General features: G+C 40.9%; 2 protein-coding genes across 6 annotated transcripts in view; one reads left to right on the forward strand and one right to left on the reverse strand.

Annotated features, from left to right (window-relative positions):
• LOC136436447 (uncharacterized) overlaps positions 1 to 18,219 on the forward strand; it is a 98,043-nt gene that overhangs the window by 70,206 nt on the left and 9,618 nt on the right. Inside the window, exons 3-5 of one of the 5 annotated variants that reach the window (XR_010756046.1) lie at positions 7,018 to 7,075; positions 13,194 to 13,240; positions 13,706 to 13,957. Coding sequence is in view for 2 of the 5 variants with exons in the window: in XM_066430439.1 (XP_066286536.1) it covers positions 13,194 to 13,240; positions 13,706 to 13,760 (102 nt within the window). In the remaining 3 variants the exon portion in view is untranslated. Of the gene's footprint in view, positions 1 to 7,017; positions 7,076 to 13,193; positions 13,241 to 13,705; positions 13,958 to 18,219 lie in introns of those variants that run through there. The other 4 variants (XR_010756045.1, XR_010756047.1, XM_066430439.1 and 1 more) reach the window with 4 other exon arrangements.
• Positions 9,853 to 15,572, reverse strand: LOC136436446 (heart- and neural crest derivatives-expressed protein 2-like). Its single transcript, XM_066430438.1, has 2 exons — positions 13,973 to 15,572; positions 9,853 to 11,100 (listed from the first exon to the last, which is right to left on the reverse strand). Exons 1-2 carry the CDS (start codon positions 14,585 to 14,587, stop codon positions 11,005 to 11,007), a joined length of 711 nt encoding a protein of 236 aa, XP_066286535.1. The 5' UTR covers positions 14,588 to 15,572; the 3' UTR covers positions 9,853 to 11,004.

Here is an 18,219-nt window from a genome sequence, read left to right on the forward strand (position 1 = left end):
AAAGTGATATTCGTCTAATTATAGATTACATTTTGCTTTAGAATGTTCACAAATCTCTTGTAAGTGCACTACAACTAAAAAGATATGCATTTTTAACGAAGGAAGAAATGTCCACGTGTATCATGTCATCAAAAAGCTATCATGTAATTGAAAAATTCGGTAGATTTGTTTAAAAATGTTTTGAGAAGAGGGGTTGGTCTTTGTAGGTATAGATTTTTCCACTCTTTTACATTAGTCATCTAACTCTATGTCTTAAGTCCATGTTGGACATGGATATGGAATAAAGACCATTGTCATTGTGATTATTTAGGTAACAAACTACACAGCTTAGTATTTTTTTTAGTATAAAACCATCATAATCGATGATAGCTTAAGAGATTCTTTAGTCCTGAAACTTGAAGAATACCTCAATAAGATATTATGTTTAACAATGATACTGAAATCTAGTGATTTTAGTTTTCTCTGTATTTTGAGTTCTTTGCTACACAACGCAAATGTCTGAATCTGCCGACGTTATGGTAACTTCTCAGATACCTTCTTCAGGGCAAAATAGACTCGACTAATCCTTTCCAATATGTTGGCAGATATAGAGCTTAAGGTTGTGGATCAAAGCGATCTAGTAACATACACTGATTTACAGTCTATATTAAACTATCTACGGATTTATTTTCTTTGTTTGTTTGCTGTATTTTCACAACAATGACTCCAAAGCCCTTGTGCAGCTTGTTTCTGCACAGTTTACAAACACCAGAAATATGAAATAATGATGAAAATATGTTAGAAATTGTTTATGTCACTCACATGAAGACTTTGTCTCGATCGCGAGAATATTTGCAATTTTGGGGCAAGAATGTTACGTCATGGGCCTTTAAAAGTGGTAATTTGAAATTGTAAAGTATATTTTAACTTGTTCTCAGACGAAAATGTAAATATAAACATGGGTTACCAATGTTTACATTCACATTTTCGTCTGAGAACAAAACGGTTAAAACATGACTGACGGTACCAACTTTAAAGACCCATTATGTAACATTTTTGCCCCAAACTTGTAAATATTTTCGAGAACAAAATTTTCATGTGAATGACATGTACAACCTATTTTCAGCATATTTTCGATAGGTTGTGTTTTCTGTGACGTGACTGAAGACTGGGAGGATTGGATGTAGCTTCAATTTGTGGGACAAAAATGTTACATAATGGGCCTTTAAATCAAAAGCGGTAATGTAAACTATGTTTTTACCGTCTTGTTCCTGTTCTCAGACGAAAATGTGAATGTAAACATGGATGGTGTTTTCCGTAGCGTGACTGAAAGCTGGGAGGAAGGGGTGTAGGTGAAGTGTCCAGGAGTGAAATATGTGAGGTTTAGCTTTCCGGGGCCGTGGCGGGTTGTGTTGTTATCAATTGGACGGTTTTGGAGGCGACACAAAGTCTGGAGGGGCCGTTAATCAGAGAGGTTAGGTCTGGTTACCGCGCCGAGTGATGGCTGCCCCGGCCGTGCGCACCCGGGCATGACACACAGATGGGCACACACCGCTTAGGCATAGCCTACACCAGGCCTTTCTACAGGGGTACGGATCGTAGAATTGGAAAAAAAGAAGACTAATATTAATTGGCCAGAAGAGTCAGTCCGCATTCAACAGAGTGCTCAACGAATTTCACGGTTTGTATGTTTTGTCATCTGTACAGCGACCAAAATTTGATTTATGACCCTTGATATCATTATTGGAATGTGTAAGATGTAAAAGTATGGTTTAAAAGACAATAAAACTTCCACAGCGTACAAATAAGATCGTTAAATTCTCTCGACTGTTATGACATGGATCGTTGTGCGACCAAAATTTAATTTGTACGACATATAACTTTATAGATTAAATACTATGATCTAAAAGTATGATTTGGAAGACGAAATAAACTTCGTTTGAACAACTAGTAACATATCATTCGCTTATAAAACTTATTATGAAAAGAAATGATCAGAACATTTGACTTTGTGATCATTTGGATTCATACCAAGAGCATTTAGAATTTGAGTTGCTGTCGTCTAAAGGCCCAATGTATGTATTGACTATTGAGTTAGGAACAGTTAGTCATACGATATGTTTTGAACGTTCTGGAAAACAAACTCAAAACCATATTTTACTTGACTTTCTGTTGTATGAGCATTGTACGTTTAGCCTCTTGGTTACATGTAAGTGTATTGCATATTGCACATGGCGTAATGATTTACACTCTTTCTTTTAAGTGTTTTAGAAACACAGTGTTTCGTCAAAACACAAATTATTAGATTTATGGCTTATAACTGTTTCATCGCTTTTTTTATTATCATTTCGGACTTGCTTTCTGCTGTAGTGGCTCTGCGTGGCCAAAGGGCTATAGAATTGGAGATGGGCGCCGTCTCTATTCATCCAAAGGATTTCGCGGATAGGAATACGGGTCCTATGCAGGAATATTGACAGACAAAAAGTTACAAATGATAGGTAGATGATTGATCCAACGTGCGTGCATCCCTGGAAGGTCGGAGAAAGTTCAACGCTGCGATTTATCAGTAAATAGACGGTGTAGAAAATCGGATTTGATTGTAAAACACTCTTTTAGTCTGTTCGTCCAGAGCTGATTTCGAGAATCGCATAGTCAGCATACTTTGCGACAACTAACCTCAATTAACATTAATCCACCGGGTTACATAAATCCGCCACTTTGAAAAACAGTGGGTTCGAGAGATCTCTAGTGCAGCACTCCCCAGGTATGCACAGTTTAGACAGTCAGGAGTGCATCATATATGACGTGCGTTGGAAATATGTTTGGACGTATATCTTTAGGGTGGCGGAATTATGTACCTAGTGGAGTTATGTTAAAGGTGATATTAGATATGATGATTCACAATGAATCCACAATATCTCTCCGCCGTACAGAATTGTGTAGCAGTAAAACCGAAAGAAAAATTGGATAGAAATATATTCTGTACTCGCACGAATGTGCCAAAATGGATACATTCTTGACGTGAAGCATTTTCCGAACGTAGTGGGGAAAGAAAAGAGGTTGGAAGTCAAAGAATGCAAAAAAAAAAGTCATATTGGTTTAAGAAAATGTCTTTTCCCCCTTTTTTTGCCGCGCTAACAATGTCGGCTTCGTTTGAAAATTTCATCCAGTTGCTTGAGTAGCTATTTTTGGCGTATCTAACTATCTTTCTTCCTGGATATCTAACCTTCATCAAAATGTCGGCTTCAACCCAAAACAAGTAACATGGCGTAAAAGTAACTAAGTCCGACATTTGCCCCCACTCATTCGGCGCACGGTCCTTACGAATCCCCAACATTAGAAGTGTGGTTCTTCCTGGTTCGCGACACCTTATAAAGTAACAGATGTGTTAGAAGACTTTTTTGGGCTCGCGGCCAAAAAAATGTCGCCCAATGATGTCAATCTCGTTTCCAATGACTACGGTGTCAATAGAGTAAATATGGGAGGCCTAAAGCTTAGCTAACGTTGCCAGAAGGAATGACATATCGTTCCGGTGTTTTATAATGTTTCTCTTGCAACTTGAGTTGCGTAAGAACTAGACTGAGCGATGTACTACAAAGGTCAAAGGTTACACTCACACCGTTCCAAAAGGAAACACGATAGCACAAACGGTGTTGTGACGTCACAAGCGTGCAAGAAATTCGCACCTGCGTATGAGTTACAACAGGAAATATGAGACAATACACCTGGAAACAGATACATAGTTTATGCCCCCGAAGAAAAGACGAATTTAAGCCCTTGATTGTTTAATAATACCGGCATGTGCAGATGTGATATATGTAGACGACATCTGTACTTTAGACATCAAAGAGAGAGAAAGCGAACAATAGACGGCGCAAACTTGCACGTGACACGGAACAATTAGTACATATGCGGTCATATTTCAAGAACTAAAAATGTTGGTTAAAAAATAGCCAATTTCATACACACACGTTCTAGTGGCAGTTGTCAAAGAAAGGATCGCATTTTCAGTAAAATATAATCCATCTAAGAGCAAAACGCAACACTAAAATTGAACTAATTTTGTCCCATCTGAATATGACGTATCACTGTCTATGAGATGTCGATACATATATGTATTCTCACGTGTTTGAGGAAAGCCACAGCTCAAGCACGTCAGAGAACCCACCACACTCATCATTAAGAGTAGGAGTCCTTCCCGGTGCGAGTGCATCAAATGAAATCTGTCCGGATATGCAGCTTGCACTGTTCAGTACAAACCTAGTGTGTTACGCCATGAGGTGCTTTGCCGTGTATCATGGGTATGCAATACAAACACACACAACCATATGTTCCGACATGTCTGTGTATATTTAGAGAGTAATGGGTAACCACCATTAACATTAATCCGCCGGGTTACATGAATCCGCTACTTTGAAAAAGAGTACTAGTGGGTTTGAGACATCTCTCGTGCAGCAATTCCAAGGGGTGCACAGTTAAAACATAGAGGAGTACATTATACTGGGGGACGTTGGGTTGGAGATCTGTTTGGACGTGTCTGTATAGGGTGGTGGAATTATGTACGCTGGTGAAATTATGTTAGTAGATGTTAATGCTCGTTACTACACGCTTTGGTCACGAAAGACGCGAAGATGATGTCCATATGCCTGTAGTAATCTCCGCGTCATCGGCTTAAACTGACCGGGGATGACCCTTACCTGAACCCCAACACCTGACCAGCTCACCTTTGCGGTCACACGTAAATTCTTCCCACCTGACGTCACCTCAGTAAAATCGCCTCACCCCTCCTCCCATCAGTAATTTTCTACCATTCACCGAAACACGCTACATCATTACATGAGACTCGTAACTCTAGCCATTACGTTGTAGACTGGTTATTATAGAGGTTAAATGCACTTTGTGAGAGCCCTCCGCGACAACAGTAATTTTCCAAGACAACAAGCTTCACCAACCAACCAACGTGTCATCAGAAGGCCAAGGCGTTCACCAAATGTACAACTGGCGGAGTGATATGGTAGATTCCATTGTAAATCACGAGGATTATACGCGAAGCGATCGTTTTATTGCAGCAATAAAAGTTAATGCGTGGAAATCTGCTGAATTAGTAATAACTTATCGCTTTCCTATTCTACGTTATTATATTTCAAGGCTGACACACCGCATAAGAGTCATATAACTGACAGCTCTTTAGTCGTGAAAAAATAAAGGCCTCCAAATGCCTCAATATTTCTGATGTTTTATCATCAATATATCTAGGCTAGCGGGCACGAGATCGAGAGGTCACGGGTTCGATTCCTGGCGTTCCTGGCTAGGCATTGTGTCCTTGGGAAAGGCTCGACTTTCCTCGCTCCGCCCAGGTGTAAAAATGCGGACCTGACTTCGGTTGGGCAGGTAAAAGGCGGTGGAAGGAGAGGGTTGGGCTCCGCTTTCAAATACCGCACTCTAGACACAGTGCATAACAACCCACTGCCACTATGACCTCAAAAAGGCTATGGGACTACCTTTACCTTTACCTTTTTATACCCAGTACAATTGCTTGTCTGTCCTAGACACTGTTACATGACGAAGTGCTACAGGCTTAACCGTTGGAGAAATTTGACCATGACCGCTAGGCGATGTTAAGATCGGGTCAGCAACGACTCTAGCGAACAAAATCCTGTCCCAATTAAGGGCCAACAAGTTCCAGACAACTGGGCAAAAATAGTAACAACCAGATTTAGAAAACGGAGGGAAGAGTAGCATTGCAATTGTCTTCACGTTTAACGTTTCAGGGGGGGGGGGATCTTAAAGACATTCTCGAATCTGAGATTCCTGAATCCGTATCTTAATCAGGATGTGTTCATTTCTTCCTTAGACCACCTGAAAAATCATGAAATGTCATTCATGATTATTAGCATAGATATATCATCTTTGTGTCCATAAGCCGCTAAACCAACCAAAAAAGCAACAAACCAACTAATTTAAGTGAAAACAAGGTGGTTATATATATGTAGGTTATATATATATATATATATAACCTCCTTGGTGACAACTTACGCTCCTTGGCCGAAGGCAATAATGTTCAGCGGTTGAAAAGTTGGAATTTTCTTCTCAAGATGTCAACTAGTATTGTTTCTAGCCGAAAGGCACATGCTGTCGACATTCTGGGACCTACAAAGAAAAAACCTTGCCTGATGTTATTGTTTATTTGCAAGCCCATCGGTACATACCAGAGCAAAAAGCCCTGGCACCGGGCTGGGATCGGGGACAGAGATAAGACCCCGGCGCGAGGCCGTCTCTTATACCTCGGTAATTACCGACATGTTGGCCCGCCGCTCAGGAATCCTCGCTCCGCTACATTATCTGTGTTGGGTTACAGCCCGCAATCTATCATTCCAGGCTTCTCTGGTGTGCCTCGCTTGGCGACAATGATATCAAGGAGGATCTATTTTGTTAGCCTCCACCAGGCCTTCCTACGGGGGTGTGAATCGTAAAATTCTACAAAGAAATGAATGATTGGTCAGGAGAGTCAGTCTACGGGAAGGTTAACATTTAATGGAAATTTCAAAGAAATGAAACTTTATGGTGGACAAACTCTCCTGTCCTGGTGAATATTCTCCCTATAGCTGGCGTAGTTAGTCTAGTAGAGACTACTATATTGTGATGGTTTCAGAAACTGTCGGTGCACAGTTCACAAACACCAGAAATACGAAACAACGATGCAAATATGCTAAAAAGAGGTTGTGCCAAGGTGTTTTTTTAGGCTTGATAGGTTATAAACCCTCCTTGGTTGTACATGTCATTCCCAATGAAGGTTTTGTCCTCGAGAATATCCTCAGTTTTTGGACCAAAATGTTACAAAAAGGGGTTTTAAAAATTGTGTGTGTTATACATGTATGATACTGTACAACAACTTTACGCTATGGTTTCCGTATGCAAGCATGCAATGTGATAACAAACAGTTGTAAATTGTGAAAAAAAATGACATATATTTGCTGTATATTCCGTTTTCATCAAAATACCACATGGTCTAATATCTTCAATCCTGTGTATTTGCAGATAGAGAAATGAAAGTGTGGAATCTTGGATAAGAAGCGAGAATCCACTGCATTTTGGGGTGAGTTTAATCTTTGATAGACTGTCTCAAGATCTTTAGTTCGTTCTTGGAAGCAATCTGGAGATGGTTAGCACAACGTTTCTGGTTTCTTATTCAGTGTCGTTCCTTCAGTTGAACACCAATGAAAGACATTACTCCAGTTGTGATAAAAAAAAAAATAGCAATCTAAAGACTTGCTTTTACAGTATTCATTCAATAGATTACAATAAATGCTATCATCAATGGTATAACCTAAAATGTTTGTTTCGTAGCATGCATATCATTTTGTGTGTCTTGGATCTTGTAGGCAATTGAACACCTCTGGGTAAATGTGCATGATACATACATACACTAGACAAGAAATATGCTTCTTGTAGCATTGTAGGATCAAATGTAACAGTTGTATTTTGCACGAGTCGAAATTGTGACATACACGAAATAATATAGTAAGCATGTACTATTTCTATGGGATATAATAAAAGCAATAGAATAAAAGTTCCATCTTGTTAATCACTGTATATGTAGTATACGTTAGGTTATGACTCAAAAAACTTACACAACACTAGTTTTATGCCAGTTTTAAATCTGTTTGCCACAAGTGCCACCAGTGCATGATCGAGGCATTGGGAGATACATCGGATGGTCCGCTATCTCTTTTATCTTTTTTTCTCTAAAGATTTACTACATTGCGTGCATGAAGATGCACGCTGACGTCATCTCAAAGGTGTAAACAACCGCGTCAACAGTAAACAAAATCTGTCAAACGTCGCCGCAAGTCTCATCAATCGTGTCTGTAGGGTTCTAGACGTAAACTGTAGGGAGCCACCACCTAACATTGTCTGGCATGCCTTGTCAACATGGCCGTACTGTAGCCGGAAAACCTGTACAGTAAAATATGACAACAAGCCCAACACATTCTTAGGGAACACGTTAAAAGAGGACCTCGCATGTACACGCCCGTTTCTGTCAGAAAACGTTGCAAAATTGTACTGCTGTGTGAAAAGTGCGACTTTCCTTGTGTGTTTTGCTAATAATGAACTCTTCTTTTTGGGAATACGATATTTCAAATCTAACGTATGTTCAATGATCATTTTCACTATGAAATGCAGTATGGCAGCTGACGACGGCTCATAAACATGGACTTGGGTAAGCATAAAGCGCTGCAACATACAGAATGAGATGTCTAAAACTGTATGCGTAATCTACGCTCAACTACTTGGAAGATTTGTACTATCTTAGTCCGTATTTCCGCGCTTAAACTCACTTAACACACCACCTTGCGCTACAAGCCTCTTTTTATGCACTGTGCACATAGTAAAGGGTTCTGTACCGTGATGTAAAAATCATGCCCTCATACCTTCTAAGCTGAGGCTCTTACCGCTTACTACATTCCAAAGCCTCTTTATACAGTAGGTTTAACCCTGCTACCCCCAAATTGTTTGTCTTGTTAGGGAAACTGTGTCTAACATGAGCCAAGTGTTTGTTGATTCTAACTCCCCCTGCGAAAACACTTGTAACCTATGGAGTCTTGGTTGAGCGGTGTGGTACATATTGGCGACCAGACGACAAAACGGACCATGAAGACTCACGATACTCATGTCTTTCTATGAACATATACATGCATATTAACAATCAATCTATATTTATGTCGTCCATGCTTCATATTTTGTAATCATACATATTCGTATGCCTTTATAAATGTTTAATTTCACCAATCTTGGTACATTAGAGCGCAATTTCAAAAAGAATTTTTGTTTGCGACGGTCGATGCACTTCTCCATAAAACAGGTTAATCATGCTATTCCTCCGTGGATTGGTCTAGATCGTAAGTCAATTTGGGAATACTGATAGTCCTTATTGGATTGTAAACCCCTGTACTTCACCCGTACAACCTTTTAGCATTATCTACTATCGATCTAGATTAGAAAAAGATGATCAATTAGCCTAACACTGGCGGTCCCTTTGGAATAACTCTTATTACACTGCTTGATGTAAATTAAAGCCTGATTCTATATAGAATGGGAAATTTATAGAGTGCCGCGCTGTGTGTGTACTTTGTGACGCTTGTAAATACTGAAAGAAGTTGTAGATTGTGGTATTTTGGAATGTTTAACGGTTGTGTGGGTGAGATTTGCCGTGTAGTTTAAAATTACAAAAGGTTTGAGGGCACCGTATTTTCGCTTGACACGATTGCAAGAAGACATCCCGGATCATCAATGAAAGAAATACAGCTACCAACCAACTTCTTTACACAAAGTAGAATAACCTTTTGAAAGAACTGATTTTTTACTCAAACAATAAGTCCGTTAGGAAGTCAAACAGAGTAATGATGCGGGTAATGTAGTTTGATCACGATCATTAGTTTTCCAAGTGGTAAATTTGCACGAAACATATTATGTCTTCATGTTGCAAGTTCAGAACAGTAGAGCCGTAACCCCCAAACACACATGGCGACGTTGCACCATACAAAAGGCTGGTGAACAATGGGGCGTACAGTTGGGAGATAAAAATGTCTTCCCTGCAGCTAATGTGTATGATAGTAATCTCGACTCTCGTCTGAACCGAACAAAGGGAAAGAGCTGATCCATTGAGCTGCATCGCATTCACTCTCAAGAGGTCAAGGCACGAAAAACGACGAGAGTAACGAATCACAACATACAGTCGTTTTCGCGCCATTTTTCCTCTCACAAAAACACACTAGCTTTTCTCTATATCTTATAGCTTGTCTGTATATACCTTGAGGTCCTTAAAACCTATGTATTTGAGAGAAGGAACACAAAAGACACACTTGAAAGAAATCAGATTGAAACATCTCAGAGTGTATTTTGGTGTGACAAGGTAAAAAGCCGTAGGTTAAAAATGCAGACATGACAAGGAGATTTAGCAAAGCAAAGCTCGCTTGTGTAAGTACAAAACAAGTGCGCTGTAGCTTGATGACTTTCTTGTATGTTTCACACAGTTTCTGTTCAACCTTTACAAAAGCATTGGAATGAATGTGCAGTTATTGTGCACTAAGCTCAACTTAATGCATAGCAGTTTAAAATCTGCTAGAAAATAGACGCTAACTAATCACTATAAAGAGTATGATACTAACTAGAACATCGCATTTTTGTGAAGCAAAAAGTAAACATTTGGCTTTTCACAATCGTCGGTCGTCAAATAAATACTATAAATCTGTACATATATTTTGTAAACACTTGATAGTAAACAACTATAATTTTACTAAATGCCTATACTTTTTACACAAAGAAAAGTACAAAAATAGGACTTTTATGTATCGTTCTACAGTTCCAATTGGCATTAAAGAATTGGCATTAAAAAGTTGGTCATGGAATATACACTGCCAAGTGCAAAATAATCGTGGAAATCAATGCAGGTCTTGCTTGTAGACTGAGACTAAAACAGCCGAAACATCGAAAGAATCTTTACAGAATAAAACCGGTTCTATATTTTCTCTCTTCTTCTGTGCTATATAGATATCTCTATACATGTTTCTTTCGAGGTGTATTGTGTCTTGTTAAAAAGCATCGTTTGCCAACATCTGTCTAGTCCCACAGAAATGCTTTTAGCGTATTCGACGTTTCGGAACGAGACAAAATGGGTTTCTAGTGTAAGTTTTTATCTATCGGAAACGCTCCTGGCTACACACTAAGGAAATTACATTCTTACCGCGGAAGCAGTCTTTCACTAGATCTCTTCGTTCGGACTGTGAGGTCCCTTCTCTCTACATATCCGCTAGCCTGTTCTCTCCTTTCCATCTGAAGTTACTTACTACCTTCCCACTCCTTGTGTTGGGTTTCTTGAAGTTTCTAGAAGACAGAGACGCATATCCTTCCTTCTTGTGGTCAAGGCCAGCTTGGTTTCTTAAGATGTACAAGCGGTTCCTGTAGTTTTCAGGTAGACGTAGCAGGTGTGGGGATACTAGTATATACTGTTCAAGTCCGTTTCTCTCAAGGCTTGAGTTCCAGTGCCCAGACGTGCTGTGGCCATCCTGTTCTCCCCTTTGACTTCTTCTCGCTCTTGATACTAGATTGTAAGATGGAACCCTGCGGAGTTAAAAAAAATATAGATTATCTTCAGACGATTGATGGGAAGTAGTTCGTAAGCTAATTTGCGTGGCTGTGGCGCTAACCACAAAGGTGAATCAATAATGACTCCAGAAGAAGGTATACAATAGCTAGTGAGGCGGAGTACAAAGATGGACTTCATCTTAACCTTAAAACTGGATGGATCGTTTATGACCAACATAATTTGTCCATATGGTTCTTGTCTACCTATAATTCTCACTAACAATGTATAATATCGCTTCTAAACATAACAAGCTAGTTCTAAACATGTAAAGGTATTCAAAATTTCATCGAGGCTTGTTGTAAGAAAATATGGTTTCTTAACTTGATGCATGATGCACATTGTACCTTAGTATTGGCAGTAGCTAGTAGAGTTTCCTTAGTTTGTAATAAGAGAAAAGCAAAATGAATGGTTCGAGGTAACAAAAGACAGAGACAACTGTACACGAGCATATTTTGTCTATCTTTGTTCCTCATCTCTAACATCAGGCTGGGCAGATTATTGAACAATTCTGGTATTTTCTTTGCAATTTCAGGGTATTTGGGTGATCTTTTTTTTCTTTGAAAGATTTAAGAAGTGCTTTACAAGTCTTAGGAAGTAGCGATGTCTGGCTGTTTTCTTTTTCAAGTTATAGTTTTACTATTACATTTTTGAAAAGTAATAGTAAAACTATAACTTGAAAAAGAAAACAGCCGGTAGGAGTCTGCAACGGAGGCTACGATGTGAGAGGGGATGGTGGAAGTTTTGGATTCGACATAGACTGGTAGAAAGAACGGTCGACAAGGAACTAACTCTGCAGTGTAGTATTCACAGACGTACGTTCATCTGCTGGTATAACAAAGACATGATTTTTAGAATCCTGGTTCAAGAGAAACCAAATTTGAATAGTTTTAATCCTGATAGATTCAGACAACCGTGTGCAACAAGGTTTTTGTTACATAATGTCATACAGCATCCTTGTAGTATTGAATGATTCTGGGAATCCATGTGGTCAGTTATGTCACACCCTTGACCAACATTATTGTGTCAAAGGTACTGCGTAGGTTTCGTATGTGTGAGCAAATTTTGTGCCAAGTTTACGCTTATGAAACACATAAGCTAAACAATACTGGCTGTGTGTTGCACAAACACTCATTTTTCTTTTAAATGACTGATGCTATCAAACCCAGCGGGGAATCCAGTCAAAAGATAAGCCAAAAAAATGTCTGAAATCGTGTGTGGCTTCACGTCAGTGTCCCTTTAGTGGGCGGGAAAGTTGTTCCAACCGCTGCCCCACACCGACGCAAGCTCCCCTAATATTTCCACGTCCAGGAATGCCACCATTTTTTATTACAAGGCACCGCTGGCAAACCCCATCGCAAGAAACTGACATAGTCCGACTAGCCCTACCGCATACCAACGTCAAAAAATACAGTGAGGAAAAAGACGTGCTCAAATCGCAGCAATATTTCAAACGTGAACGTTCTTAAATAAGGTGCTATCTTCAGTCAATCTATCTGTAAAGAATTAACCGCTTGTGATTAGCGGCGTCTCCACTATCAGTGGGTCTCCATTGAAAGATGGCTGCCAAAGTCGACCATATGTTCCCTCTCTGGTTTACTCACTGCATGATATTACAGTCCCGCTATCCCGGTGGATTCGAACCATCTACGGCATAATCCCGCACACTAAGAACCAATTAGTACAATTTCTGTAATCTAGAAACAGCGAAAAATTAATTTTAGAAATGACTTCCCTCTTTCGGTTTTATCTTGCGCAGTGCCTACAACTCTAAGCGTCCTTATCCGAGAGTTTTGTATGCATCAAGCTCAAATGGACAGCCGAACATTTCAGCCTAATTGTATATCTTTGTTTCTTCGCAACGAGCACACAAAATACGTTTTGAATATCATAAACATAGATTTTTATATAACATAACCTGATGAAATGACAACTTCTATGACATGATATCTGTCCGGTTTTGTAAATGGTAAAAAGAAGCTTTCCCGTAAGTTTCTAGAACGTAACGTGTTGAAATGATGTACTCCAAAACACATACATAGGATGTTTATTTCCACCTTCTTTTTTTCAGAATACTTGTTGGAGGTTTGAACAAGCGCTGTCTCAGTTCAGGAACAGGTACAAATATCGCTTTATAACTCTCATACAAACAGGCTTTAACATTACATACACATGATTTCCTATTGCTAAAAGGTTTCTCTTTCTTTTGTTTGGCGAGAACGGACATTTTTGTGGCTTCTTGTGCAATTTGCTATGGATCCATTATAGGATGCCATGCGGGTTACAACATACACCCACCACAAGAGCACGCCCAAACACTCGTCCGAAAAACCGTTGCAGTTCCAGACATATCGCTGGCTTTCTTGGAAAGAGCAGTTCAATTTTTTGTCATGAATAGACAGTTGTTAACGCTCCTAAATCCTGGCCATAAAATCTAAAGTTTTATTAAATGTGGAAGTTGTAAAGCATTTGTGATTGTTTATTGAAAAAATATACGGCTCTTTAGCCGTGGGGTATGAGTCACCTTGCACTGTACATGTGTGACGACACACACCGACATGCTGCCTGTGTTTACATTCGCAGGTCAACCCACAAGTACTCTCTACAACCCAATATCACGGATAGAACAAGAACTAAGGTGTGATTTCTTAGCTATATCTTTAATATGAGAATGTTAGAAACTTGTGTGTTTTCTATTTCTGTGCTGTGAAAAAATACAGAAATCCATACCTGTGTTGTCAAAATGGTCTGTTTTGGAGTTAGGGAGTATGTCTCTTTTTCGGACAGTAGAAGGGGGTAAAATAAAATTTGTAGTAAAAAGAATTGTACAAAAGGCGTATTGAAACTCACCATGTCTTCTCGTCTGCTGTCGTCTCGTGAGTCCATCTTTTTTAGGTCGGCCTGGAAGCCCGACGGGCCCGCAGCCTCTCCGCTGCCCGTCCCCTGGCCCTCCGGCTTGTTTAGAACGTCCATGAGGTAGGCAATGTAAGACGTCGCTAGCCTTAGCGTCTTGATTTTCGAGAGTTTTGTGTCAGCTGGAACATTGGGGATGCGATCTCTGAGATCTGCGAAGGCAGAGTTGATACTCTGCGTTCTTCTGCGCTCCTTCTTGTTGGCGGAGCCTCTGGGACGTTTCATCGGCGCCCCGTGGTGGTGCACCCCGTTCATGTGGTGGTGGAACCCGTTGGGCGGGGGGAACGTCTCGTGCCCCCGATGGTGGCGGGTGGGATAGTCCGGTGGACTGACGGACGGGCTCGACATGGGGCTGTAGCCGTTGACGGAGTACTGATCGGGCGACATGGGAGCCAGGTCGCTTTGCGCGAAGGCCCATCCCGTGTACGTGTAGGGGGACTCCTCCGGGCGGCAGGGTCCGGGCGGGAAGGCCGGGTACGGCTCGTGATGGTGGTGGTGGTGGTGGTGCGGTGCCGTCACGGGATGAATCGCGTAACCTCCTACTAGACTCATCGTGCTTATCCAAGGACTAAGCACCTCACAGCAAACTCCAACAGCTCTTTCCTCGACTGTAGTTCAAGATAAAAATATCGGCAATGACTGAGCATTGACTTGTCGTAGGGAAAGTGTGATGAGGAAGAGTTCAGCGCGCACGTTCTGTCTCCAGGCTAGTCTCTCTACTGGTACTGCCGGGACGGTGGCAGGTCCGGACTGATTCAACAACAGGATCCCCCAGCGTCGGCGAGCGGAACTGCAGTGTTAGGACAGGTCGATCACCATCTATGATCTCAACACGAGACGAAGAACACAAGATGGGTCAGAACGTGTGGTCAGACTGCAGCAGGAGGTCTGGTGCGTTCTCTTAGCCTCTCTCGACCCCGACTGCGGGCTGACGGCGCGCTGACGTGTTTTATAGGCGGGGGCTGTGAGCGGAGGGGCAGGGCCGGGTCAGGCCGCCGTGTGACTGACGACCTGCGATGACGCCGTCTCCTCCATGTCGCAGGCCAGCAGACTCACGCGAAAGAACCCGGATGCACCGAAGCGCCGCCATGCCATGGAGTTGAAAACTAAAAGGGGTCCGTTGCAAAAGTTTCGTGTCGTGTCCCTGTAATTTGTCGCCTCCGCCGAAAACAACACCGGTCACTGATCAAACTGAACGAACTGGCGGCAAGTGATTCCTTTAATTTTGTTCTTCAGCTTCTTTGAGAAGCCGTCGCTGTTTTACCTGTCTTTAAAGAATAATTGATCTAATTTCTAATTTAATAGACGTTTACGCAGGTGGCAGAGATTTAGAACAACGGTGTCTGAAGATGTAAAAACTCCAATGATAAAACTGCGTAAATTTAACCCGTGTTTTCCAAAAACTTCGAGGAAGTTCGGGACCTTGCAAGATTTCCCGTGCGCTATTTTCAAATGGACTGCTTTGACAGAAGAACAAGTCAGTTCGAAAAATATGCGAATTTCTAATACCCGCTTCACTATATACAAAATGTAGCTGTTAAAGAAAATTAAAAAAAAAAAAACGTAACAAGCTTACTCTGAATATCCGCAATGATTTTGTTAACGATTGAATTTGAACCTTCAGCTAAGAGGCTAAATCAATTTCCCCACTTAAATCTAAACCAACAATTACGTGCATTAGCGCCGGATAATAATGACAGGCGGCGTCAACCCTCGCCATTGGCGACCGGCGCCCCGCCCCTTGTTTACGCTTGGGCCCACTTCACACAAGAACACCAACGACCGGGCTTGTTTACTTTAGTAATTGTGCCCTGTGTGCTGTGGGAGGGTTGGCGGGAACCCGTGGGTGGCTGGCGGGGGGTGAGTTGTAGATCGCCGCCCCTAGCGCCACTAGTGTAAACTGTGCGGGCTTTATCGTCGTCGGAATCAGAGGAACCCAATTAGACACTAAGTTCCCTCAGCAATCTGGGGATGGGTAGGTTTTTTTCCGAGCGGCAAATCCCCTATCAAATCTTGTAACAGGATTATAAGAATAGAATTTAGACGACAATGAGTGAATGAAAAAGTACGCTTTTAAATCATAACCATTATTAGAGCTTTATGTTAGAAACTTCTGCTCTGTACCTATTTTGAAGCCTATATAAAATTTTGTCGTTTGTACGATTTTGTCGTAATTTCTTGTCATTTTCACATTTTTAGAAAAACTATACCTTGGCACCAATAGGCTTTTTTCCTCACAACTTTTGTACCAATGAGGTTTAGAAAATATGAATTGTAAGAGCGTTTTTCTTTCGTGCCTACGGAAAAATCTTGTGAGAATTGTAGTGATTTCAAACAAAGCCTAGAACAACTAAGTACAGAACGAATAGTACTTTTCTTCGCATTTTACGTTCCCTATTTTTGGGGTGAAGAAAAGAACACACTCTACCAGGATGATATGATGTTGGTTTGTATTGAGGGTAAACAAAAAGAGAGACCCAAACCTCTTTGATATGTTAAACGCTCTAATCGACCCGCCAATTATCTATTTTAGAATGTCTATCATAACATTTTTGACACTAAGCCTCCAAATTCCTTTCATGAATCATGAAAAAAGGAGAAACCTCTTTGACATGCCCTTCACAGCTATGCATGTGTCTAGCTAGTACCAGTCTGACTCTCTCAAAAAAGCACCTTGCGTTTTTAAAAAACAGACCTACGCCCAGAGACAACTCGGGCGGCAGCCTAATGAAAAGTAGATGTGAAAGAATTTCTTTTCCTCGAGCTACCTTTTCAGAAGAAGATTACGTACAAATTTGAAATAAACAAGCCAATATGTCCACCGGCCCCTGTCGCCACTTCTTAATTGTATAATTGAATTGTGTGCGCCGTCGCCTCCAACTCCGCCCGTCTAAGGTTCCGACAATTTCGTACGGCTACGATAATCATTTCACGATGTGCTCCGAACCGCTCATACAATTTAGTTGGCGACACTCTGAAGATTTCCGAAATGAGATTTAAAAAAAAAGAAGAGAACAACCTATTAGCGATTTCTTGGAAAATCCATTCCATAGAAGACGGAAGATAAAAGGGAGGGAATGATTTTTGTTTCAATCAGGGACAAAGACGGGAGTGACCTGGTCGACCCCAGACACCGCGGCTTCAGAGAGAATTCATCGGGCCCGCGGTGTAACCCTACCCGAAGGGAGTCAGGGGTTAGGCCGGTACACGCGAAGGACGGTCTTTTGTTCTTCCAAACAAAATAATACCACATGTTTCTAAACTGTTGCTTAAACCACGTGCAGCAGTTAAGGTCCAAGAAACGATTTTACATCAAGTTCTTAGCATTTATAGCATTTTAAAAGTATTTCTATCTCGAAAATACGGCTGAAATTCCTTGAAATCGGTAGGTAGACGTCCGAACTCTTTTACTTCAATATGTCGCATTTGCACGATCTTTCATTGTGTTTTCTTTTTGATATGAAAATAACACATAAATGCTGTTTGAGTACACCAACCAATATTGCGGACTATTACCAAATTCTACCTTGTCGATTGCACATGACACACTTTTAAACACAAACGTTTTCTCGCCCCCAATCTTATTCCTTTTATCGGATTTATCCATACATTTCCGTTACTTGGACAATGTAAAAAACAGTTGTGGATCCCATTGAATCAACTTTTACTCAAGTGAACATATAGTTAGATATAAGAAAAGTGATTATCAAAGACAGCTCCGTCACACACGGTTGTAGGCAGTAACAGATGTAATAGCTATAGTATATGCAATACGTTGAATTCTTTGTGCTGTTGGAAGGTTGGCTGGCAAGACTAACCGAATAGTCATCCTATCTCTCTCCGTAAACTATATTTACTATAGACGTTGTTATCAATACGAGTATGTACATGATATGTATGGATTTCAGAACGTATCTTTTGAACCCTCCCACGACTTTGCTCCCGACCACGACAATTTATAGTATAAACCAAGGACATTATATAGGAAGGACTGAGCACACACTCAGTCCCTATTCAAGAACCTTCGGTTCATGGTTGTAAAAATAATTAACACCTACATACGAATCACCCCCAGATTTGCATGGATTCCAAGCGGTCCACTATTGTAACACAAATTCAGAATGGCCGGACCAGGCGAAGGTGACTTTGTTTTTGAGTGATTTTCGAGACGATCGTCAAAAAAC

Source organism: Branchiostoma lanceolatum, chromosome 6 (genome assembly GCF_035083965.1).
Source record: "Branchiostoma lanceolatum isolate klBraLanc5 chromosome 6, klBraLanc5.hap2, whole genome shotgun sequence".
Taxonomy (NCBI): domain Eukaryota; kingdom Metazoa; phylum Chordata; class Leptocardii; order Amphioxiformes; family Branchiostomatidae; genus Branchiostoma; species Branchiostoma lanceolatum.